Source organism: Hyla sarda, chromosome 3 (assembly GCF_029499605.1).
Source record: "Hyla sarda isolate aHylSar1 chromosome 3, aHylSar1.hap1, whole genome shotgun sequence".
NCBI classification, from domain to species: domain Eukaryota; kingdom Metazoa; phylum Chordata; class Amphibia; order Anura; family Hylidae; genus Hyla; species Hyla sarda.
Window position 1 is genome coordinate 373804894 of NC_079191.1, and position 27320 is coordinate 373832213.

The 27320-nt window shown below is 43.2% G+C and overlaps 1 protein-coding gene and 1 long non-coding RNA gene across 3 annotated transcripts in view; both read left to right on the forward strand.

The window, feature by feature from the left end:
• The window catches only part of PLCB1 (phospholipase C beta 1), a 750135-nt gene extending 732035 nt beyond the window's left edge, over window positions 1–18100 (forward strand). For both annotated transcript variants that reach the window (XM_056567840.1, XM_056567842.1), the window contains exon 32: window positions 15321–18100. In XM_056567840.1, the coding sequence (XP_056423815.1) occupies window positions 15321–15557 (237 nt within the window). In that variant the 3' untranslated portion in view covers window positions 15558–18100. The remainder of the gene's footprint in view (window positions 1–15320) is intronic.
• Window positions 18101–26056: 7956 nt separating this feature from the next.
• LOC130362799 (uncharacterized) lies at window positions 26057–27112 on the forward strand. The gene is made up of 2 exons (XR_008891569.1): window positions 26057–26329; window positions 26441–27112. It is a non-coding gene; the product is annotated as an uncharacterized LOC130362799 (long non-coding RNA).
• Window positions 27113–27320: the final 208 nt, after the last annotated feature.

Genomic DNA, 27320 nt, shown 5'->3' on the forward strand with positions numbered 1-27320 from the left:
AGGGGAGGTTACATAAAGGAGGGTGAACAAGTCACCAAGCAATGTCTATAGAGCATAGGGAGACACTGTCTAATCATAATGGAGCGGCATATTGATAGTAGGGGAGACCAGTTAGGGGAGGTTAAAGGTCTACTTGAAGAGATGTTTATTTAGGGCATGTTTAAAGGGGTACTCCGCTGCATCAGCGTTCCGAACATTTTGTTCTGAACACCAGGTTCAGGCTGCGGGAATCGTGATATCATGTCCACACCCCCTTTTGATGTCTAGCCATGCCTCCTCAATGCAAGTCTATAGGAGGGGGCGTGGCAGCCACCATGCCCACTCCCACAGGCTTGCATTGAGGGGGCATGGTGTGATGTTACGACCCCCGCAGCCCAAACCCAGCATTCGGAACAGAATGTTCTTAACACTGGATCAGAGGTAATTTCTTTCAATTTCTTTCAAGTTGTAATACCACACCCTAAGTTGAGATAGACAGGGCGCAGTCATTAAAAGAAATGAAGTCTGTTTTTTGATTCCAGAATAACCCTTTTAAAGGGGTACTCCACTGGCCAGCGTTCAGAACATTTAGCTCTGAACATTGTGTGTGCGCTGCAGGGGTTGACCATGCCCCCTAGTGACATTTAGGCCACGCCCCCATATGCTTGCATTGAGGGTTGTGGCCAACCCCCGCAGTGCCCACACTGTGTTCGGCACTAAATGTTCCAAACGCTGACCAGTGGAGTACCCCTTTAATACTGTGGATGTTGGGTATAAGTCTGAGAGATTGGAGTGTCGCATTCCAGAGAACTGGTGCAGCACAAGCAAAGGTTTGTTTTGTTCTTTTAACCATTCCTGTCCTAAAATAAAGTTTGAAAAAGCAAATTTACATTCACACTCCCCTAATACACACGTAATATAAAGGCCTGCTTATAATGTAATGCACAAGGATTTATACTTTGCTATGTGGTTGTTTACAGAGAGGGAGTGCAGGTTTTTAGCTTCTAGGTGTTTTCTCCACTCATAAAACTTGATTTACAGGTTACAGGATGCCTCATATTTACAATAGTCACTAACTATGTGTTCATTTGGTGAACCAGCTACACATATGGTGCATCTAAGCATATTGTAAGTACTATAAGATCAACGACATTGTCAGGGACAGGCCTATGAGATATCAGTCCTATCTAACACACCTTTTCCTGAAGTTTTAGAATATATACTAATAAATAACAATAATAATAATGGAAAAAAAATAGTATATTGTGAAAAACATATTAATTGTCAGTGCTATAGTTTAATGGCTTGTTCATTGTGATTCAGAATATACAACCCCTGGAAATATAGCATTGATAATTGTAGTTATTTTAAATCTTTTTGTTAGAAGGATAGCAAACACAACTGATCACAAAATATCGAGTGGTTTGGACCCCACAACTGTAAACTGTGGGAAGAACTCTTAGTAAGTGTTAAGTTTCCAAGCAGTGCTACCATTGTTATAATAAAGCATTACAAGTGGCAGATTGAAATCAATGAAAATACTAGGATCTCTAGGGCTGGGAGTTGTAGTTTATGGCTCTGGAATGGACTCTGGAGATAAAAATGGTATGCCCAGAATCCCAATGAGAAGATTTATCTAACCATGGGCTTATGTACACACCACTTTAAAGGTTATTTTTTGTTGTGTGGAAGGACAGGCTAAGATGGCTTATTTTAGAACGTGTATGGTGTGACAATAACAAATTACAGTTTGTTACACAAGGGTAGAATTGACCTCTACACTCCAAGGGTAGTAGCTTCCTGGGCAAAGCGCTCGGGTAATAAAGAACACAGATTCAGGGTTACGGAAACTACACATTTTTTACCCAGGAATTTGCAAAAATATACAGGAAAAGTTAAACATTAGTACAAAGTTCACTAGAGTTTGCTGCAGGGATCACAGTTGCTTCAGGGCGCTATGTGACTTGTAGTCCTTGCTAATTAACTGGATTCTTGCTTGCTGAATTTTGCTTATGCTGTTCTGGATTTGGGTTGATTAACTTTTGGAGACTTGGGAGCTGACAGACACTGACTCTACTCTTCACATAGGTATCCAGAATTAGGGCTTACAACTTGGTGAAAACTGTAGATTTATGGACCGGAGTTGGCTGAGGCTTTCTGTCTCCTGTTATCCTCTTCTTGGGTAATGAGGTCCGTGGGCTCTCTTGGCTCTTCTCCCCACTGCAGACTTGCTTCTGACTTGCTGGACGGCCTGGTTGGCGGGATCCTGTAAAGGGTGCTGTAGCTCTGTAATAATGAAGTGCAGCACCTGGATTTTCTTAGGCCTGTCCTCATGTGGGGAGATACAGGTCCACAGTAGAGGGTGACATCCACTTTCTTCTCCTCCTCACTAGACACTCACTAACTCCTCTCAGTCTAGCAGACTAAAGCAAGCATGTGATCCTTATGGCATCCTCCTGCACAGACAGGTTAATACCTATCACACAATACAACAAATTGTACATTTAAACCTGAGTAGTGGGCCCGGAGCAGAAATGCTAGGTGGCATCCACCTGACAGGTCAGGAAGACAGGTGTAGATGTTGTCTAGTTATTGGCTAACTACATAGATCAATCAGAGAGTAGAGATGAATTCACTATATATAATTCCTTGTCCTGTTGGAAAATGTTGTTAAGGTGATCCACATTTTCTTTCATTACCATGAACACCAACCATCTATAACATTTACTCTCACCCTGAATAAAGGACAATACATTCTAGTTGATAAAACCCACACAGAAAAGCATAAGAGCCTAGTGGTTATTAGGAGGAGGGAGAATTTTTTCATTAAGTTCATGTTACTGACTAGCAAAGTGGTTGTTGAACTTGGCAGCGTACAGTAAAAGAAGGAGGAATAATCCAGATGCTAAGGCTGAGCAAAGAAAAGTCCATACTCTTTAATAGTAAAAGTGTAAAATTGTTCATAGAGACATAGTCAAAGACTGGTCCTCTTGAAATTGTCTTAGCTAACAAGGTGTTTCAGAAGATTCTGTACTTCTTTACTATACACATTTCCCTTTCATGTATTCATGTATACAGTATTATGGACTGTGTGGGGAATGTATTAAAGGATTTGGAAGAGTTTTCTTGCAGGTGTTTGTCGCAGACTGATTTTTTGCAGCGGTAAGGGATTTAGAATGTGTCGCAATTACTGAGCACAATCCTGTCTAAAGAGACGCATCTCACACAAACAGCCACCACGCTTAGAAAATCTTCCACACACAGCCCAAATGAAATGCTGCCGTGAAGCGTTCTCAGATAAGTCTGAAAATGCGTCAAAGTTATAAAAGGAGTTGTCTGGTGACAGAAACAAGGTATGCAGGATGTCAAAATACATAATTAAGCAGCTTACTAATATAATGTTATTGCCCAAAGGAAACAGATTACTCGTTTCAGCTGTGGTTTCTTCCTGTAAGCTGTGATGTCAAGTTACAGCCTGGGCAGCATCTTCGTCCCTCCTTTCTGTAGTGTCAGCATAGGATGCAGTCAGGGCTGGTACAAGGATTTTTGTCACCTTAGGCAAAAGCTAATTTTGCCACCCCCTTGACTCCACCCATTGGCCCGCCCTACCTTAATACTGGGGTGACACACTGTAACAAGCTGCCTCCTCGTGTCATTAGCTTACTATTGGGGTGACACACTTTAACAAACCTCTTCCTCATGCTGCTGGTGAGTGATTTGGATGCTGATTGTCTAACTTTCTTGTGGCAGGCAGAGCGGTGCCCCCATCAAGAGGGTGCTCAAGGTGGCTGCCTATTTTGCCTATAGGCAGGGCCAGCCCTGGATGCAGTTATGTAATGAAGCGGGCTTGATTTACTGCTCATTAGCTTCATGGGTAATAAGATAAGGCAGCATGAAGCCTATTTCTTAGTTGTCATTTGGTATAAAAGCCATGCAGGTCCATGCCTCTCCTGCCTGATGACAGTTATAGACACTACTGTGAGAATAGACACTAGGGGAAGGAGGTATGGAGCTGCTTCTCAGCCTGTGACACAACGTCACAGCTTACATGAAGAAACTACGGCTGAAACAGATGGTCTGTGCATTTAAGGATAATAACACTATATTAGTTACTTGTTTTATTATACATTTTGACACTGTACACTGGTTGTTTCTGTTGCTGGAAAATCCATTTAAAGCCCATGTGACTTTACATTACTATGGTGCATCACTGTAAAAAAAAAACTGGCAGGAAAAGGCCTTCTACTACACACAACTATTCATAAACCCCCCCCCCCCCCCTATTTGCTTTATTTAGAAAGTGCTGTGAAAATGCATAGTTCTATAAAGGTGAGCTAGCTTTTGTTTGACTCACAGTAATGCAGCATGCAGTTTTTTAAGCTGACAAACAGGATCACTGTTGTACAGTATTTCCCTTTACTTTGTAATACAATTACGTAGTTAAAGGGCTGTCCAGGATTAGAAATAGTGGTTGGTGGCTTCCAACCTTACACCTGAATTTATTTTGTATAAGATGTTACAGCTTCATGCACTTCATAAAGAGCTGAACTTCTGGACACGTGGAGCTGTACATCGCAAGCAGACATATTTTTCTAATCCTCTTTTAAGCACTTATTATTACTAACTAGATATATATTTAGGATTATTAACCATGATAAAAAAAAAAGGGAAATGGCATCTTCCCCAACATCCAGCAGTCTCTAGCTCTCTTTCCTTGCCTCTAGTCTCCTTACCAAGACTTGTATTTACTCAATTGTCTGCAAACTGGAGATTCTTTGTATGCTGTACAGTACAATTGCCTGCTCCATTTGGCTGTAAGTGATGTTCCAAGTACATTGTTATGACTACTCTAAATAATTTCTTTACCCAATTTTGCTTTTAAAAATATAAGGATTTCTATATATCACTAGACTCAGAGAACTAGCTATTTTTAAAACACACTTTTTTATTATTATTATTATTATTATTATTATTATTACTACACCATGTTCCTAAGTTTTAATCCAACCAGGACAGCATTTGGTCTCCCATATGGGAAATTCCTTTATATGTATAGGTTGGGTTTATTTTAATACAGTTTAATGCTTATAATATACTATATACATATAATATATAACTATTCTTTGGAACATATTGACGTTCTGTACAACAACAGTTCCTGGACAGAGGACCTTTGTTTTCTGTTTAAAATAGAATAAAATACACTATAGGTCATGGGCTACTGTGCATTAAATTCATCATTGCATACATTATAAAGGGATCACTTATTACAAGCAATCCGTCGGCTCTACACCATGCTCAGAGCTGCAGACTTGGGCAGATAGCTGATGAAACAAATGATGCCTGTCTCTTAGCTGGTAGCTATTTGCAGAGTTAAAAATCATGTTTTCCTTCCAAGCTCAAGTGTTATAGAGGCCGGGCTGAGCATGCACGCCTCCTCTCTGCCCCACCCTGTATACTTGATGTACAAGGTATTGCTTTCAGCACTGAGCAGTGTACGTCAATCATAAAGGACAGGGAAGGGTGAAGGAAAGAGGAGGCATGCATGTGGCAGCTCAGTATGGCCTCTATGACACTTGAGCTTGGAAGTAAAACTTGATTTTATAACAGCGATCAGCTAAGAGACAGGTATTGGTTGCTTTATCTTCCCGTAAGCTATACGCCCATTTCTGCAGCTTAACAGAAAAGAACACGGAGCGCTCCCTGTGTGGAATCAATGAGAGTTGGCGGTGAAGGGTACAGGTAATGGAGACTCGCTCTCCTGGTTGGGTTGTGCTGAAAAGGCACAACGCTCACAAGAGTATGATACACTGAGACTGCAGTGGCTTTCCACGCCGACTAGCGTACGTGATAATATGCAGCGGAAAAGGAGTAGGAGACGGAAGCTGGAATCGCGCTGTCATCAAAACGGGACAAATCCAAAATGTCAGGTAAGATACTTTATTAAAAATACACGCAACGCGTTTCAAAACACTCAGGTTTTTTCATCAGGCGTGCTTGTCAGCATGAAAAAACCTGAGTGTTTTGAAATGCGTTCCGTGTACTTTTAATAAAGTATCTTACCTGATATTTTGGATTTGTCCCATTTTGATGACAGCGCGATTCCAGCTTCCGTCTCCTACTCCTATTCCTCTGCATTTCTGCAGCTTAGGGCATGATATAGAGCTAGTATATTCCCTTTAAAGAAACATGTGTTAGGGTGAATTCATACTTTGCAGATTGTGTTGCAGAATTTTTAACAACTGTCTCATTTATTGGAACTTTGGGGAATTCATGTGATTGCTGTAAAAATACCGTACCCCAAACCAGATAAATGAAGCTTATTTTCCAGTACAGGATAATGCTTTTAGACCTGTCCATGGCACTGGAAAGGCCAGACCAGAGCTGAGAAGCCGGACCCATGGCGATCAGCTGATCACTGGTCATGTGTATATTTAGAGAAGAGTTTTCTTTGTGACATGCCATTTAGAAAAACAGCTGCCATTATCCCTCATTCATGTACATAAGAGTTTCTGGACATTCTTAGGAACACTTCACTATAGTCAGTCTTCTCTTAGCCTTCAATGGCTGCCTAAAGGGATCAGTAGATTGGTTTTTAAATGGTCACTCTCATTAAAACAAATTTTTGCTATAGCACTCCTTATGGTAAATAAAAAATATTTCTAATATATATTTTTTTTTTAAATTAAGTTGTCTATGTTTTATTTTTGTTTAAAAAAGCTCAAGAGCACATTTTCCCCCATCTCATGCATAGATGTTACGCCGAGCGCTCCGGGTCCCCGCTCCTCCCCGGAGCGCTCGCTACACTCTCGCTCCCGCAGCGCCCCGGTCAGATCCACTGACCGGGTGCGCTGCGATTCCGCCTCCAGCCGGGATGCGATTCGCGATGCGGGTGGCGCCCGCTCGCGATGCGCACCCCGGCTCCCGTACCTGACTCGCTCTCCGTCGGTCCTGTCCCAGCGCGCGCGGCCCCGCTCCCTAGGGCGCGCGCGCCGGGTCTCTGCGATTTAAAGGGCCACTGCGCCGCTGATTGGCGCAGTGGTTCTAATCAGTGTGTTCACCTGTGCACTCCCTATGTATACCTCACTTCCCCTGCACTCCCTCGCCGGATCTTGTTGCCATTGTGCCAGTGAAAGCGTTCCCTTGTATGTTCCTAGCCTGTGTTCCAGACCTCCTGCCGTTGCCCCTGACTACGATCCTTGCTGCCTGCCCCGACCTTCTGCTACGTCCGACCTTGCTTCTGTCTACTCCCTTGTACCGCGCCTATCTTCAGCAGTCAGAGAGGTTGAGCCGTTGCTAGTGGATACGACCTGGTCACTACCGCCGCAGCAAGACCATCCCGCTTTGCGGCGGGCTCTGGTGAATACCAGTAGTGACTTAGAACCGGTCCACTAGCACGGTCCACGCCAATCCCTCTCTGGCACAGAGGATCCACCTCCTGCCAGCCGGCATCGTGACAGTAGATCCGGCCATGGATCCCGCTGAAGTTCCTCTGCCAGTTGTCGCCGACCTCACCACGGTGGTCGCCCAGCAGTCACAACAGATAGCGCAACAAGGCCACCAGCTGTCTCAACTGACCGTGATGCTACAGCAGCTACTACCACAGCTTCAGCAATCATCTCCTCCGCCAGCTCCTGCACCTCCTCCGCAGCGAGTGGCCGCCTCAGGCCTACGACTATCCTTGCCGGATAAATTTGATGGGGACTCTAAGTTTTGCCGTGGCTTTCTTTCACAATGTTCCCTGCACTTGGAGATGATGTCGGACCAGTTTCCTACTGAAAGGTCTAAGGTGGCTTTCGTAGTCAGCCTTCTGTCTGGAAAAGCTCTGTCATGGGCCACACCGCTCTGGGACCGCAATGACCCCGTCACTGCCTCTGTACACTCCTTCTTCTCGGAAATTCGAAGTGTCTTTGAGGAACCTGCCCGAGCCTCTTCTGCTGAGACTGCCCTGCTGAACCTGGTCCAGGGTAATTCTTCCGTTGGCGAGTACGCCGTGCAATTCCGTACTCTTGCTTCAGAACTTTCCTGGAATAATGAGGCCCTCTGCGCGACCTTTAAAAAAGGCCTATCCAGCAACATTAAAGATGTTCTGGCCGCACGAGAAATTCCTGCTAACCTACATGAACTCATTCATCTAGCCACTCGCATTGACATGCGTTTTTCCGAAAGGCGTCGGGAGCTCCGCCAGGATATGGACTTTGTTCGCACGAGGCGTTTTTTCTCCCCGGCTCCTCTCTCCTCTGGTCCTCTGCAATCCGTTCCTGTGCCTCCCGCCGTGGAGGCTATGCAAGTTGACCGGTCTCGCCTGACACCTCAAGAGAGGACACGACGCCGCATGGAGAATCTCTGCCTGTACTGTGCCGGTACCGAACACTTCCTGAAGGATTGCCCTATCCGTCCTCCCCGCCTGGAAAGACGTACGCTGACTCCGCACAGAGGTGAAACAGTCCTTGATGTCAACTCTGCTTCTCCATGTCTTACTGTGCCTGTGCGGATATCTGCCTCTACCTTCTCCTTCTCCACTAAGGCCTTCTTGGACTCCGGATCTGCAGGAAACTTTATTTTGGCCTCTCTCATCAACAGGTTCAACATCCCAGTGACCAGTCTCGCCAGACCTCTCTACATCAATTGCGTTAACAATGAAAGATTGGACTGTGCCGTGCGTTACCGCACAGAACCCCTCCTAATGTGCATCGGACCTCACCACGAAAAAATTGAGTTTTTGGTCCTCTCCAATTGCACTTCCGAAATTCTCCTTGGACTACCCTGGCTTCAACACCATTCCCCAACCCTGGATTGGTCCACAGGGGAGATCAAGAGTTGGGGTCCCTCTTGTTTCAAGGACTGCCTTAAACCGGTTACCAGTACTCCTTGCCGTGACCCTGTGGTTCCCCCTGTAACCGGTCTCCCTAAGGCCTATATGGACTTTGCGGATGTTTTTTGCAAAAAACAAGCTGAGACTCTACCTCCTCACAGGCCTTATGACTGTCCTATTGACCTCCTCCCGGGCACTACTCCACCCCGGGGCAGAATTTATCCTCTCTCTGCCCCAGAGACTCTTGCTATGTCTGAGTACATCCAGGAAAATTTAAAAAAGGGCTTTATCCGCAAATCCTCCTCTCCTGCCGGAGCCGGATTTTTCTTTGTGTCCAAAAAAGATGGCTCCCTACGTCCTTGCATTGACTACCGCGGTCTTAATAAAATCACGGTAAAGAACCGCTACCCTCTACCTCTCATCTCTGAACTCTTTGATCGCCTCCAAGGTGCCCACATCTTTACCAAACTGGACTTAAGAGGTGCTTATAATCTCATCCGCATCAGAGAGGGGGATGAATGGAAAATGGCATTTAACACTAGAGATGGACACTTTGAGTATCTGGTCATGCCCTTTGGCCTGTGCAACGCCCCTGCCGTCTTCCAAGACTTTGTTAATGAAATTTTTCGTGATCTCTTATATTCCTGTGTTGTTGTGTATCTGGACGATATCCTGATTTTTTCTGCCAACCTAGAAGAACACCGCCAGCATGTCCGCATGGTTCTTCAGAGACTTCGTGACAATCAACTTTATGCCAAAATGGAGAAATGTCTGTTTGAATGTCAATCTCTTCCTTTCCTAGGATACTTGGTCTCTGGCCAGGGACTACAAATGGATCCAGACAAACTCTCTGCCGTCTTAGATTGGCCACGCCCCTCCGGACTCCGTGCTATCCAACGTTTTTTGGGGTTCGCCAATTATTACAGACAATTTATTCCACATTTTTCCACCATTGTGGCTCCTATCGTGGCTTTAACCAAAAAGAATGCCAATCCTAAGTCATGGCCTCCTCAAGCGGAAGACGCCTTTAAACAGCTCAAGTCTGCCTTTTCTTCAGCTCCCGTGCTCTCCAGACCTGACCCATCTAAACCCTTCCTATTGGAGGTTGATGCCTCCTCAGTAGGAGCTGGAGCGGTCCTTCTACAAAAAAATTCTTCCGGGCATGCTGTTACTTGTGTTTTTTTTTCTAAGACCTTCTCTCCGGCGGAGAGGAACTACTCCATCGGGGATCGAGAGCTACTAGCCATTAAATTAGCACTTGAGGAATGGAGGCATCTGCTGGAGGGATCAAGATTTCCAGTTATTATTTACACCGATCACAAGAACCTCTCCTATCTCCAGTCTGCCCAACGGCTGAATCCTCGCCAGGCCAGGTGGTCTCTGTTCTTTGCCCGATTTGATTTTGAAATTCACTTTCGGCCTGCCGATAAGAACATTAGGGCCAATGCTCTCTCTCGTTCCTCGGATGCCTCGGAAGTAGAGCTCTCTCCGCAACACATCATTCCTCCTGACTGCCTGATCTCCACTTCTCCAGCCTCCATCAGGCAAACTCCTCCAGGGAAGACCTTCGTCTCTCCACGCCAACGCCTCGGAATCCTCAAATGGGGTCACTCCTCCCATCTCGCAGGTCATGCGGGCATCAAGAAATCCGTGCAACTCATCTCTCGTTTCTATTGGTGGCCGACTCTGGAGACGGATGTTGTGGATTTTGTGCGAGCCTGCACTGTCTGTGCCCGGGATAAGACTCCTCGCCAGAAGCCCGCTGGTCTTCTTCATCCTCTGCCTGTTCCCGAACAGCCTTGGTCTCTGATTGGTATGGACTTCATTACAGACTTACCCTCATCCCGTGGTAACACTGTTGTTTGGGTGATCGTTGATCGATTCTCCAAGATGGCACATTTCATCCCTCTTCCTGGTCTTCCTTCTGCGCCTCAGTTGGCAAAACAATTTTTTGTACACATTTTTCGTCTTCACGGGTTGCCCACGCAGATCGTCTCGGATAGAGGCGTCCAATTCGTGTCTAAATTCTGGAGGGCTCTCTGTAAACAACTCAAGATTAAATTAAACTTTTCTTCTGCTTATCATCCTCAATCCAATGGGCAAGTAGAAAGAATTAATCAGGTCCTGGGTGATTATTTACGGCATTTTGTTTCCTCCCGCCAGGATGACTGGGCAGATCTTCTGCCATGGGCCGAATTCTCGTATAACTTCAGAGTTTCTGAATCTTCTTCCAAATCCCCATTTTTCGTGGTGTACGGCCGTCACCCTCTTCCCCCCCTCCCTACTCCCTTGCCCTCTGGTGTACCCGCTGTGGATGAAATAACTCGTGATCTTTCCACCATATGGAAAGAGACCCAAAATTCTCTCTTACAGGCTTCATCACGCATGAAGAAGTTTGCTGATAAGAAAAGAAGAGCTCCCCCCATTTTTTCTCCCGGAGACAAGGTATGGCTCTCCGCTAAATATGTCCGCTTCCGTGTTCCCAGCTACAAATTGGGACCAGGCTATCTTGGTCCTTTCAAAATTTTGTGCCAGATTAATCCTGTCTCTTATAAACTTCTTCTCCCTCCTTCTCTTCGTATTCCTAATGCCTTTCACGTTTCTCTTCTTAAACCACTCATCATCAACCGTTTCTCTCCTAAACTTATCTCTCCCACTCCTGTCTCCGGTTCTTCAGACACCTTTCCTGTAAAGGAGATACTGGCCTCCAAAAAGGTCAGAGGAAAAACCTTCTTTTTGGTTGACTGGGAGGGCTGTGGTCCTGAAGAGAGATCCTGGGAACCTGAGGACAATATCCTAGATAAAAATCTGGTCCTCAGGTTCTCAGGCTCCAAGAAGAGGGGGAGACCCAAGGGGGGGGGGGTACTGTTACGCCGAGCGCTCCGGGTCCCCGCTCCTCCCCGGAGCGCTCGCTACACTCTCGCTCCCGCAGCGCCCCGGTCAGATCCACTGACCGGGTGCGCTGCGATTCCGCCTCCAGCCGGGATGCGATTCGCGATGCGGGTGGCGCCCGCTCGCGATGCGCACCCCGGCTCCCGTACCTGACTCGCTCTCCGTCGGTCCTGTCCCGGCGCGCGCGGCCCCGCTCCCTAGGGCGCGCGCGCGCCGGGTCTCTGCGATTTAAAGGGCCACTGCGCCGCTGATTGGCGCAGTGGTTCTAATCAGTGTGTTCACCTGTGCACTCCCTATGTATACCTCACTTCCCCTGCACTCCTTCGCCGGATCTTGTTGCCATTGTGCCAGTGAAAGCGTTCCCTTGTATGTTCCTAGCCTGTGTTCCAGACCTCCTGCCGTTGCCCCTGACTACGATCCTTGCTGCCTACCCCGACCTTCTGCTACGTCCGACCTTGCTTCTGTCTACTCCCTTGTACCGCGCCTATCTTCAGCAGTCAGAGAGGTTGAGCCGTTGCTAGTGGATACGACCTGGTCACTACCGCCGCAGCAAGACCATCCCGCTTTGCGGCGGGCTCTGGTGAATACCAGTAGTGACTTAGAACCGGTCCACTAGCACGGTGCACGCCAATCCCTCTCTGGCACAGAGGATCCACCTCCTGCCAGCCGGCATCGTGACAATAGACTTTGGACCGAAGCCCAAACACAGAAAGTGCAGCCTGGAGTGCTGAGGGGCGTGTGTCCAGCTTCATCCAATCATAGCTCCTCTCACACTTAACTGCCATATGCTGTTGGTTGGACACCCCCCCCCCCCCCCCCCCCCTCAGCAAATAAAATAATACATACTGGAGAAATTACGAGTAAATAGTAAATACCAGTAAAATGAAGAGTAAATTGTAAATACCAGAGTAAATGAAAACATATGACCACAAATTTCACAACTAGTTAATATTGTAAAAGCAAATGTGGAGCTAAATTTTTCAGTGGTAGCCAAAATGTATCTGCCAGTGTGCACAATTACATGTGTTTTGTAGGGTTTTTCATAGGACTGCAGTTAATCCTACTGCACTACTTAACACACATAGTTGTCAGAATGGACTAAGGATGTAGCCCCCAAAGAGTGAAGATGATAACTTCAGCTCTGCTACATCTGTACATGCAGAATACTGCAGACCGGTCGTGGGAATCTTTTCGGTTGTCACTTGCTGTATTTGCTTTGCATATGGGAAGTATTCGAGTTTTTTCTTTTTTCAGCATTCAGATTGTTACCTTTTATGGATACTTAATTAAGCTAAACATAGCACAACCATTTCTTGCCTTATATTACCTTGGGGAAGCAGAAGAGTTCACTACAGAGTTAAACAGGATTGCAGATTGTGGCTATTTCATAAAGCTGGGAAGCCTACCTATTTTTCATGAAATAATAGTTCAGCCTTCACGGCAGTATAATAAAGCTCATCACATGGAAATGTCACATGTACGTAATATTGACTCGTTTTTGCAAGGGTTCATCTCGGGGCTTTGCGTCATAACAATGAATTGACTCAGGGTTTTTTCCCCACTTATAGCTCATTTTAAACTATTACTGTTATAGTGAGCAGATATATTGTACCTCCCTTGTAGGCCAGGAACACTGCACAGCCTTTGCCTGATGTGTTCTCTGAGGGACTGGCCAATGAAATGTCTGTTGCTTAGTCTATTTTATCTAAAGTGACATTGTATAGCCCAAGACAATTATAGCCTTTGCCCTTTTTGTTCATATATAGCAGCTTAAAGGGTTACTCCACCCCTAGACATCTTATCCCCATGCTTTGGATAGAAATGCCTGATCGCGGGATTCCCGCCACTGGGGACCCCCTCGACACAGCCACGCCCCCTCAATGCAAGTCTATGGGAGGGGGCATGGCAGATACCACACCCCCTCCCATAGACTTGAATTGAGGGGGCGTGGCCGTGTTGTCACGAGCAGGGAGTTACCGCGACTTCACAAGCCTCCGTCCTGCATTGCCAGTCATCCGGCACGGAGCGAACTTTGCTCCGTGCACCAGATGTCTGCGGTGCCGCAGATAAGATGGTGGGGGTCCCCAGTGGCGGGACCCATGTGATCAGACATCTTATCTTCTATCCTTTGGATAGGGGATAAGATGTCTAGGGGCAGAGTACCCCTTTAAGCTTTTGTTAAAGAATAATATAGAATAGGCATGGGTTTTTAAGCAATGTAAATTCTATCTTTACTCTGAAATGATTTTCTAATACTGCCTACATTTCTCATGAATCCTCTTTACAGGGAGAGAGGGTGGAGTCTTATCACTACCATTTAGCTAATTAGATTGCCAGTGCTGGAGTCCAGCCAGGTGAATTTATCTGGATTGGGGTCAGTTCACAGTATGTGTAGTTTTGATGTGTTGTCTGAATTAAGGTGTTTTTTTATAGAGAAATTTTGCAATTAGGAGGAAGTGATTAGACCTATAATGACAATTGAGGTGTTTTTTTTAATGAAAAGTCTGGAGGCTCCCTGCTTTTAGTTTTGGCTATGGTTTTGTGGCATAAAAATAAAAAAACATTTTTACCATGATTTGTGCAATTGCAGTAAAAGATCAACAAAAAAACGTGAAAAACACAGCAAAAAATGCAACATGTAAACACATTGTCAGCAGAGGTGTAAAACTACTATAAGCCTTGATTCCATAGAGCTAGCAGCAGCAGTATACAGAGAGATTTGGGTGGGGAGAGGTGTGAGCTGCCAGGAGGAATTTCATAGGTGATGAGGTCATCCTATTGTTCACAGAAAGTCAGCTGACCCAGGACAGACCACTTCCTTAGACACATAAAGCCATTTATTGTATGGGGGTCTGAGTGCTGGTCACATGACGCAGCCATAGTAATGAAACGTATGGATGCAGCAGGGCTGAAATGAGACAGATGACACTGTAGGACCAGAAGTGTGTGAAATATTTGGAGGAAATAAACCTGGAGTGCTTCTTCAACCTCAAAAGGGTACTCCGGTGGAAAACTTTAAAAAAAATTTTATTTTAAATAACTGGTGCCAGAAAGTTAAACAGATTTGTAAATTACTTCTATTAAAAAAAAGTCTTAATCCTTCCAGTACTTATTAGCTGCTCAATACTACAGAGATTTTTATTTTATTTTTGGAACACAGTGCTCTCTGCTGACATCACGAGCACAGTGCTCTCTGCTGACGTCTCTGTCCATTTTAGGAACTGACCAGAGCTGTGTTTGCTATGGGGATTTTCTCCTACTCTGGACAGTTCTTAAAATGGACAGAGATGTCAGGAGAGAGCACTTTGCTCGTGATGTCAGAAGAGAGCTCTGTGTTCCAAAAAGAAAATAATTTCATCTGTAGTATTCAGCAACTAATAAGTACTGGAAGGATTAAGATTTTTTAATAGATGTAATTTACAATTTTGTTTAACTTTCTCGCACCAGTTGACTACAAAAAAAAAGTTTTCCACCGGAGTACCCCTTTAATTCTTCTAATCCAATTCTACAACAAACATTGATAACATTCAGATTATGCTCAGTCCCTGTCTCCATCTAATCAGTTAGTAATAGAACTGTTAAAACTTTTGGTCTTTTACATTTTGTCTCTTTTTTTTTTTTTAACCAGTTTCAGGTTGAACTTGATCAGGAATACCAGGACAAATTCAAGAGACTTCCAATGGAAATTCAGGAGTTTGTCCAAGAGGCCATGAAGGGAAAATTCAGCGAAGATGGAGAACATAGCTCTACTCTCTTAACCCCAGATAGCGGCAAGTCTCCAGTGGGGAACTCGGGAAATCACAAAAGTCCGGATCATGAAGAAGAAGGTGAAGAAGAGGCTCCCGTAAAGGCATCGGATACATCGCTTTAACTGGGACTCAGAGGTTGCAGTATGTTTTTGTGCTGCCAGATGGGGGGGGGGGCTTACACATTGCCGGTTATTTATCTTTGGCAATCTGATACGGCCTCTGGATAGTGTTACACAGCGGAAGCTTACAGTGCTCTTTTGAAGGCACACTTCCAAGAGAAGCAGTTTTCTATTGCACTCAGCTGTCCATTTTTTAGGTATTTATTAATATTCTGAGTCTTGGTGCATTTATTGTGACAAAGTAACCATATAATGCTTCTTTGTTGGTGTATCTGAATAGGCAAAAAAGTAACTTCCAGGCCATATACACTGTAAAGACTGGAGGTAGAAGACCCTCATTCTTTGTATAGTCCTTACATTAAAAGGATATAGCTCAGCACGTGTAAGGCTAAATCTTAAGGACGCCTTGAAAACTTTTCTACCTTGTGTTCCCCATATCAACCAATCTGCTCGTATCTTCTACTTACCAGTATGTTCGGATGGGGGAACACTTATCTGATCGCTTTCTATATGGACAATGCTAACTTTGGTCACATTAACCACTGGATCGGTTTGCAGTGATGATATCCCTTGTTGTTAAGTTCTTTACCTAAACTGCTCAATATTTGCTTTATGTTGCACTGAGAGATTAAACCTTTTCCTTTGCAAGCACTGGTTGCTTGCTCTTTTGATATTTTATGTATCTGTAATATAAGTGAATGATGTTTTCTTTTTCTTTTTTTTTGGGGGGGCAATATGGTCCCTAGTCAGAGACCATCAGAGCAAATATTTATTGACGTACACTATACCCACAGCATATCACATGAATACAGAGGTGTTGCCTATGTGGAGTTTTTTTTTACGGGATACAGATCCCCCAAGGGAAGGAAGAAAGTGAAGTGTGCATGTCAGAACAAAGAAAACTAACTCCTGGTTAGATTCTGCAAATAAGTAACAAACAGGTGTAAGAAGTGTTGTTTTTCTGTGGTATCTATTAGTGTTGTAATGTATGTTGAATCAGTCTTTGGATATAAATAAAAAAAATATATATATATATAGATATATATATATATAAAAAAAATATATATATTTTGCAGGATCAAAAATATTGATTTTAAACTATTATAGTTTATGTAAACTTTTCTGAAAACTGTACACAGTGCAAATAGGAAAACCCTGGAGAAATGTATGTTCAAAATATTGTGCTGTATTTGGAAAATAAAGTTACTAGTCGTTGTGACTGCACTGTCCCTTCAATTGACAGACTTTTTTTCTGGGTAAAATACATTTATTCACTATAAAATACAGTGGTCCCTCAAGTTACAATATTAATCGGTTCCAGGACGACCATTGTATGTTGAAACCATTGTATGTTGAGACCATAATTGGTAATTGGTTCTGAAGCTACCAAAATGTCATCCAAAAATAGGAAAAAGTGAGGATTAAAGATAAATAAGTAGATAACTAATATAGATAAAGCAAATCCTTACATATAAAAGTAAGAAAGATCTGCTGGGAGCTGTAAATCACTGTCTGTGTCAGTGTTTCCCAAGCAGGGAGCCTCCAGCTGTTGCAAAACTACACCTCCCAGCATGCCCGGACAGCCAAAGGCTGTCCGGGCATGCTGGGAATTGTAGTTTTGCAACAGCTGGGGGCACCCTGCTTGGGAAACACTGGTCTATGTAGAGGACAGGATCTTCTTCAGGGTCCTGTACACTACACAGTGTCCTAAAAAAGTAACATGGAGCCGTCCTCACCTGGTGTCCAAAGGAGCAGCTAACCCTGGTACAGGTAAAGTGTACAGAACATGTAATACCTCCCTGTACTGTAGGGGGTGCTACCAAATAGTCAGTGCATACGCTTCAGTAATACAGGTGTTTTACCAGTGAAATGTCCATTCTGATTGGTCGGTTCTTCCAGCTATTGATATGTTTTGCAGATCTGAACTGTCTGTACATTGTATGTTGAGTCTGGTTTCAACTTACAATGGTCCAGAAAAGACCATTGTATGTTGAAACTATTGTATGTTGAGGCCATTGTAAGTTGAGGGATCACTGTAATGATTCTTGAGGGATATTTCTTGGACTTCTTTATTGTGCTGTTCTTTTACTTTTCCTCCTCTGTGTTATATTCCTTCTTAATATTGTGTTTTTCTGCATACCTGTCACTGTAAAAAAAATAAAAATAATTGACATGTCCTAGAGACATGCTAAAAGTTTTGATCTGTTGGGGAATGAATGTTCAGACCCCAACCAATTGTAAGAATGAGCTGAGAAAAAAGTGCAGTTGGCCAAGACAATCCCATAGACTTACATTGTTTGTCTCACTTATTGTGCACTTCTCCAGGCTGTTTCTAGCTATTGGTCAAGGTCTGAACATGTCCAAAGTTTTTTTTTGTTTGTTTGTTTTAAAGTGACAGTGCCCATTTAAATACCAATTAGTGTTGACTATGTCAGACTAGGACAGTGGTCTTCAAACTGTGGGCCGTTGGCTGCCCAGGCATGCTGGGAGTTGTACAGGGTGGGCCATTTATATGGATACACCTTAATAAAATGGGAATGGTTGGTGATATTAACTTACTGTTTGTGGCACATTGTATATGTGAGGGGGGAAACTTTTGAAGATGGGTGGTGACCATGGCGGCCATTTTGAAGTCGGCCATTTTGAATCCAACTTTTGTTTTTTCAATAGGAAGAGGGTCATGTGATACATCAAACTTATTGGGAATTTCACAAGAAAAACAATGATGTGCTTGATTTTAATGTAACTTTATTCTTTCATGCGTTATTTACAAGTTTCTGACCACTTATAAAATGTGCAGAAATGCTAGCACAGGTTTCCAGTATCCGTAGTTTCAGGTGCTGCACATTTCGTATCTTCACAGCATAGACAATTGCCTTCAGATGACCCCAAAGATAAAAGTCTAAGGGGGTCAGATCGGGAGACCTTGGGGGCCATTCAACTGGCCCACGATGACCAATCCACTTTCCAGGAAACTGTTCATCTAGGAATGCTCATACATTGGATAGATCCCTCCAAGACTGTTGGAACACAAAAATTGATGGTATGGTGTGGTATATGGGGTACAAAGATAGTGGGGCCATTCTTCATCAATGAAAACCTCAAGGCCACTGGATATGTGAAATTGCTACATGATGATGTGTTTTCCTCTTTATGCACTGAAGCTGGCACGTTCCCTGAGTTTTTCCAGCAAGATGGTGAACCACCACATTATGGGTGTCAGGTCCGAGCATTCCTAGATGAACAGTTTCCTGGAAAGTGGATTGGTCGTCGTGGGCCAGTTGAATGGCCCCCAAGGTCTCCCGATCTGACCCCCTTAGACTTTTATCTTTGGGGTCATCTGAAGGCAATTGTCTATGCTGTGAAGATACGAGATGTGCAGCACCTGAAACTACAGATACTGGAAGCCTGTGCTAGCATTTCTCCTGCGGTGTTGCTATCAGTGTGTGAAGAGAAGGAGAAGAGGGTTGCATTGACAATCCAACACAATGGGCAGCACATTGAACACATTTTATAAGTGGTCAGAAACTTGTAAATAACTCATGAAAGAATAAAGTTACGTTAAAACCAAGCACATCATTGTTTTCTTGTGAAATTCCCTAAGTTTGATGTGTCACATGACCTTCTTCCTATTGAAAAAACAAAAGTTGGATTTAAAATGACCGACTTCAAAATGGCCGCCATGGTCACCACCCATCTTGAAAAGTTTCCCCCCTCACATATACTAATGTGCCACAAACAGGAAGTTAATATCACCAATCATTCCCATTTTATTAATGTGTATCCATATAAATGGCCCACACTGTAGTTTTGCAACAGCTAGAGGTCCATAGTTTGGAGATCACTGGACTAGAAACACATCATATTGGCTAGGGAAGTGGAAACACCCTGTCAATTTATTTAGGGAGAATAAGGCTCTTTTTATGCATGCTCTTTCCTGCAGCAGTATACCTGAGAGTACTTTTCATATATCTCTGCTGTATAGCTATGAAAGACAGATTTTTGTGGCATGCATTATACATAAACTTCCATGTTAAAAAAAAACATGGAAAGATATAACATTTTTACTGGGTCCTGCTTTATGTATTAGCTCAGAGGTTTTCACTATTCCAACAGACAAACGTGAACCCTTACACAAACCATCCCAATGGGGTCCAATATGGCACTTTTTGGCCTCTCTTGGGTGATTGGGTTTATTGCTATATACGCAGGGAGATTTCCTTAAACATTTGGCAAGTGGACACAAAACATCCTTACTGGAGAAAAGCTTAATGGGAAATTCTAAGAAAAAAATGCCCTAGAATTGTTATTTCTTGAGAAATACAAATATTTACTAATACAGAGCTGACGGATCCTCTTAAATATTCAATCACAACTTTGTTATAAATGGGTTTACTGTCTGTTACAAAATATTCAGACTTTGCATGAATAGCAATTCAATTGGGTAACAGTATCAATTGTTCTCAGTATCTATGGTGATATTCTAATAATAACCTGTGGGGCTGTGAGGCCCATGGTTGTAATGCATACAGTTCTTACAGACATTCATCTGATCAGTGAGATCATTGAGCATCCCCGCTGATCCCAATAATGGGGGTCCTGTGTTCCCTTATTTGAATGTAGTGGTGGTCAGATGAAGCGACTATAGCCAAGGGCAGTGGTGCTCATGTCAGACCACTATTCTGTTTAAACAGGGGTTACAGAGGACACCTGCTTTAAAGGGTACCTCTCATCAAATAAACTTTTGATATATTTTAGATTAATGAATGTTGAATAACTTTCCAATAGCATGTTAATGAAAAATATGCTTCCTTCTATTGTATTTTTCCCGATCAGTCCTGTCAACAAGCATTTCTGGCTCATGCTGGAGTCCTAAACACTCAGAGCTACCAGCCTGCTTTGCTCACAGCCAAAGAGGCTGTGAACAAAGCAGGCTGGCAGCTCTGAGTGTTCTCCTTTGTGAACAAAGCAGACTGGCAGCTCGTAGTGTTTAGGACTCCAGCATGAGTCTGAAATGCTTGCTGCCAGGACTGGTAGGGAGACCCCTGGTGGTCATTTCTTCAAAGTGGAAAATTAAATAGAAAGAAGCATATTTTTTAATAACATGCAATGGAAAAGTTATTCTGCATACATTAATCTATAATATATCAAAAGTTTTTTTGATGAGAGGTACCCTTTAATGTTCAGTGGTGGTCCCACTGATCGGAACCTTATCGATCAGACACTCATCCCCTATCCTCTAGGAAGGATTTACCCTAATACTTTTGTTTAGAAGATTATACTATAGGTTTGGTATTTATGCAATGATATGGATTTAGGCTCTAGCTGAACTGAGACTTTTTGTAATGCTGCTGATTGGTTTTATTTATTGAGAGACCACTGTATAGAACTCAATAAATGGCTTTGAACTGCAGCTACAGATCGATGCCCAGAAACCTCCCTTAAAGGAGTACTCTACTACTTCCGATCCGCAGGATAAGACATAGGAGTCTGATTGCAGGGGTCTGACCTCTGGGATCCCCCACCCCACCCCGGTATCCAGAATGGAGCCCCCCTCTCTCCCTGTGCATGCAGCAGCGACATGCACTTGTGCATTCTCTATGGGAGCGCCAGAGATAACCAAGAGATGTATTCTCTCATCTTTGGCATTCACATGACGCTCCATGCACAGAGAGAGACTGGGCTCCGTTAGACCCTCTATGATTATACACTTATCCCTTTGGGGATACCTTTTTAAGTAATGGAGTACTCCTAAAATTAGCCATCAGTGGAGGAGCTATATAAAACAGGCTTTATCTTACCAACCAAACTTTGCATTTTTTTCCATGGCTATCTAATAAATTAAATATTAACTGAGATTGGTTGTTATGGGAAACAAGGATGTCTCTTTTGCTAGACAGTTTCGATAAATAAGACCCAATACAGTGACCCCTCGACCTACAATGGCCCCGACATACGATAATTTCAACATGCGATGGCCTCTCAGAGGCAGCATCAACATACGATGCTTTTGTATGTCGGGGCCATCGCATAAACGGCTATCCGGCTGCGCAGACTGCTTCAGCTGCCACTGGATAGCCATTTACGGTGCCCCGTGAGCTCCGATGATGGTCACTCACCTGTCCTCGGGGCTCCGGCGCGTCCTCTTCGCGATCCTCTGCATTGTCGGCGCTCTCCATCGACGTCATCAAGTCGCTGCACACGCCGTCCCATAATCCAATAGGAGCGGCGTGCGTAGCGACGTGATGACGGCGAAGGAGAGCGAGGATGCCGGGGAAGCAGAGGCCTTGCCGGAGCATCGGGGACGCGGCAACAGCGATGGACGGCGACATCCCGGGCTGGGGTGACAGTCCGGTGCGGCAGGGGACAGGTGAGTACAACTTCCACTAACAGTGGTCTACAACCTGCGGACCTCCAGATGTTGCAAAACTACAACACCCAGCATGCCCGGACAGCCGTTGGCTGTCCGGGCATGCTGGGTGTTGTAGTTTTGCAAAATCTGGAGGTCCGCAGGTTGTAGACCACTGTCCTATACTTTACATTGCACGGATCCCTCAACATGCGATGGTTTCAACAAACGATGGTCCGTGTGGAACGGATTACCATCGTATGTTTAGGGACCACTGTACTCTTGCGAATGAAATTATAGTGTTATCCACATCAACCAATCAAATTGCAGCTCTCACATTTCTAAGGCTCATTGTAATTGTAAAGGTCCGTTCACACTGAGGAAATTCAGCTGTGGGATTGACATGGACAACGGCACTCTCCTGACGGATTCTGCTGGAAGGTTCAACTTCTTTGCTGTAAACAGAGCAGCAGAATTCCTTTGAAATCAATGGGAGACTGCTGCAAGCATATTCTGTACAGGACTTCTTTGCAGAATCTCCATAGTGTGAACAGGGCCTTAGTAGGAATGTGAGGGTTGGCACCACTACTGTTTTTCTTTGCACCAATTACTTTGCTTCTTACTTATCAAATATAAATACGAGCCTGGTTGCAAAATAACAACCAATTACAGCTTTCATTTTTTGCAGGATTGTTTGAAGAAATAAAAAACTGAGCTCTAATTGGTTGCTATGGGCAACAAGACCACTTTGACAGCATTGTCACTAGAGAGTGTGAACACATGAAAGACGCTGTTCAGGAGGCAGTGCAGTCGGCCGTACGTACAATTAAAGGGGTACTCCGCCTCTAGACATCTTATCCCCTATCCTGTGGGGGTCCGACTGTTGGGACCCCCCGCAATCTCTGTGCAGCACTGGGCATTCCTTTAGAACGCTCGGTGCAGGCAGCAGGGTGGTGACATTACGGCCACGCCCCTCATGACATCACACCACACCCCCTCAATACAAGTCTATAGGAGGAGGCATCAGCCCCCTCCCATAGACTTGCATTGAGGGGCGTGGCATAATGTCACGAGGGGGCGTGGCCGTGATATCACGACCTCGCTGCCCACTCTAAGCATTCAGAATAAAATGTTCCTAATGCTGGGGCAGCAGTGTACCCCTTTAAGTCTGGACTTTTTACACTTTCCCTATATTACACTTATACTGAATCAACAGAGCAGGAAATGTATATATTTTGTATATATATATATATATATATATATATATATTGTCATCACCATAGACATTTATAGTTATCTGAGGATATATGATTAGGGTACTTGTATCAATATGTTTCTACTACAATTGTGACAGTAACTTTCTATTTCATCACAATGTATGGGAGATGTCAAAAACAGTGGTTTTCACTTTTCACTAGAGTGTAACTCTATTTGTATATGATCAGATAGATTTAAAATATATCTGCAAATATAGAATACATTGTTGATAACTAGACTTACTATAGGATTGGTCGTGCAATATGTTTTGTGATTTTTTTTTTTCTTCCACCTTCAAAGATCCTCCAGGATATTCAAAAACTTTGGGTAATACTTTGTTACAAGTTTTTCACTGTAGACTATTATGTAGTAGGTTGTAAGGTTTTCAATAAAAATTATCCTTTAGGCTACAGCTTAAAGGGGTACTCCACCCCTAGACATCTAATGCCCTATCCAAAGGATAGGGGATAAGATGTCTGATCGTGGGGGTCCCGCCACTGGGGAACCCTGTGATCTCAGCTGTGGCACCCCAGACATCCGGTGCACAGAGTGAACTTCGCTCCGTCTGTCCTGGATGACTGGCGATGGCTGTCACACCCCCTCCCATACACTTGCATTGAGGGGATGTGGCCAAGACGTCACGAGCGGGGTGCGGCCATGAGGTCATAAGTTTCCGGTGCTGCACCCGACGCTCTAAACGAATGCCGGGTGCAGCAGGGAGATCGCGGGGATCCCCAGCGGTGGGACCCATGTGATCAGACATGTTATGCCCTATCCTTTGGATAGGGTATAAGATGTGTAGGGACGGAGTACCCCTTTAATTGTGACTTGTGGGTGCGCAACATCTAGAGGTCCACAGTTTGGAGACCGCTGGACTAGGAACACAACCTATAGGCAAGGAAAGTGGTAACACCCTTTCAATTTTTTTAGGGAGAATAAGGCTCTTTTCATACACGCTCTCTTCAGCAGCAGTATACTTTAGGGTACTCCCTTTCAGATACCGCTGCCATTTTGTGCTATTCATGCTGCATAAACTCCCAGGTAAAAAAAAAAAAAGTACCGCTAGGTATACATTTTTAACTGTGTCCTGCTCCATGTAACAGCTTAGAGATCTACACTATTCTACCTAACAGAAAAAAAGCAAACCACCTCAAAGGACTTGACACTTTTTTGGCCTCTCTTGGGGTATATCAATATGCTTGCTGTATATACAGGGAGATTTCCTGAAGCATTCGGCAAACGGACACAAATGTTAGAGAGAAAAGATCATTCCTGGAGAAAAATTTAATGCAGAATTTGAAGAAAAATGCTCTAAAATTGTTATTTCATGAAAAATACAAATATTTACTAAAACAGATGTGTTAGGAGAGCTGAAGAATCCATGTGTGCTCTTAATCATAACCCTTAGTCATAACTAAGAACGTGTTTTCCCAAAACCCGTTGACTATTGTTTGCTTGCTTCAGTTTTTAATGTTTATTATGCATTGCTAGGTTATGTTTTAAGGCTTGGCTTATCTACAGTACTCTATACTAGGCTTGACAACTTTAGAGTAGGTCTACCCAACCTCAGTAGGCCTTAGCCTTTGTTGATGCCAACGCTGAGCATAACAAAGATGTAATAGTGCATCTAAATAATGTTATGCGGTGCGTAAATGTCCATAATACTATAGGTTGATATAGGTTCTTTTTCTAGTAGCTTTTTAAGACCTGAGTGCAGAAGATCTGTTGCTCCTGTGACTCTGTACAGTACATAAATCCTGATAATACAGTTTACTCCCTAAGGGACATTAGTTCCCTGTTGTCTTGTTCCAACTTTGATGGTGTTTTTACTTAAAAAAAAACATTTCTGTATTTATATTGATGCAATATAGAATCTATAACAGGAAATGGGGACAGTTTTTTCTTTTTAGAATGTTTTTGACAAGGAAAGCTGGGTGGACTTCCAGCAGCGACTAAAGTTATACTGAATCCATTGACGTAGAGTTGTTGTTCAACTGACACAGATTTTATTCGCTTCCTTATTTCTAACCAACTACTATATTGGAGGCGGTTTTTTTGACGCCATAATCATCTACTGTACATAACTTTTTTATACTGTATCTATGAAGTGTCACTTTTTATTTTAATTCTTTTTTTTTATTTTAAGTTTATTTTTTACTTTTTTGGAATAGTAATGTAACGTGTTACACATCTATGGTTATGACTATAGAATAAAGATCAGTAACAATTTATTTTTATTTTTAAGAACTCCTGTCACTAACAAACGTCAAGGCAGCTATTATATGGAATGCGTACAAATGTAGCAGCGCTAAATTTGTTATTTGACATTAAAAAAGATATCCATTGAGAATTAACTTATCCCCTATCCGCAGGATAGGAGAAAAGTAACTGATCGCGGGTGGGGTCCCAGCTCTCCTAAACAGGCGCCATGCATTTCATTTCTATGCGAGCGCCAAAAAGACCCCAGTACAGTACTCGGGCATTATCGGTGCTCCCATAGAAATGAATGGAGCGCTTGCCGTCTAGTGGGTATTCCAGGAAGAAACTTTTTTATATATATCAACTGGCTCCAGAAAGCTAAACGGATTTGTAAATTACTTCTTTAAAAAAATCTTAATCCTTTCAGTACTTATGAGCTTCTAAAGTTAAGGTTGTTCTTTTCTGTCTAAGTCCTCTCTGATGACACCTGTCTCGGGAAACGCCCAGTTTAGAAGAGGTTTGCTATGGGGATTTGCTTCTAAACTGGGCGTTTCCTTAGACAGGTGTCATCAGAGAGGACTTAGACAGAAAAGAACAACCTTAACTTTAGAAGCTCATAAGTACTGAAAGGATTAAGATTTTTTAATAGAAGTAATTTACAAATCTGTTTAACTTTCTGGAGCCAGTTGATATATATATATATATATATATATATATATATATATATATGTTTTTTCCTGGATAACCCCTTTAATTTTTGCTGGAGTTCTCCTTTAACATCACGTCTACCTTTTTCCCCCTACACTGGTAGCCCAGTTGACCAATATCCATGGCTAATATGGTGCAGTAGAAATACTCGCAGGCCTATAGAAATCTATATCAGAAGTCAAAATGGTGTGTGCCAAATAAGGCCATCCGCATTGATGAACATCGATGCCATCCGCATCGGCTTGAGATTACTTAGATCAGTGTTTCCTAACCAGGGTGCCTCCAGCTGTTGCTAAGCTACAACTCCCAGCATGCCCGGACAGCCTACGGCTGTCCGGGCATGCTAGGAGTTGTAGTTTTGCAACAGCTGGAGGCACCCTGGTTGGGAAGCACTGACTTAAATGATAGCATACTGTATGTATTGATTCGGGCCACAAGAAGGCTGCATTTATTGTATGTAAGGGTCAGTATATTTTATTAATACTTGAACTAGATTTTAAACAATTTACAAGGGTCTTTCTGATGTACTAGTCTTGTGCCTTTCTGTGTTTGCCTTCTTACGTGTGGAACGTGTGAACTTGTTTCTTGTGCTTTTTATGTCATGTACACATACAGTATATGCAGTGAATATTTCGGATTCGGTTATCTGTATACTACTGAAATTAGCTGGGGTTTTTCTAAGTCAAAACTAAATGTTCGCCATATTGAATTTATTGTTTTTATTTTTTTTTTGTCTTTTGTTTGGTTTTTACGTTTCTAAATTCTCACTCACTACAAGGGACATTGTCTAAAATTGGAAAATGAATGTTATATTCGATGAAGTATTAATATTGTGATTCATGGACATTGTGATTTCTGTGCGTAAGGAATAAAAGTTACCTATGTAACGTAGGTGGTTTCTTTCCAATCGATTTATAGTAGACGATTTTCATTTAACTTTGGGGTAAAAATTCTATGCAATTTTGTGGCATGGTGATTCTTTCGGTTGTAACTTTGTGCTTTCGACACAGATCCAAAGGATAAATAAAAATATTAACACAAAGTATGGATGATTATGATGATTATTTTTATCGATATAAAAATAGTATGTTGCGTAGAACAGGTCATAAATGATTAAAAGAAAACAAGGGAAATTGGTAGTAATGGTAGTAATTATTATTATTAATAATATTTTTTTTTGTAGAATTCTAGAAATAAGTAATAAGGCAACCTAAACTTACAAATCAGTGGGAGCATGTCTCCCATAGGTCATG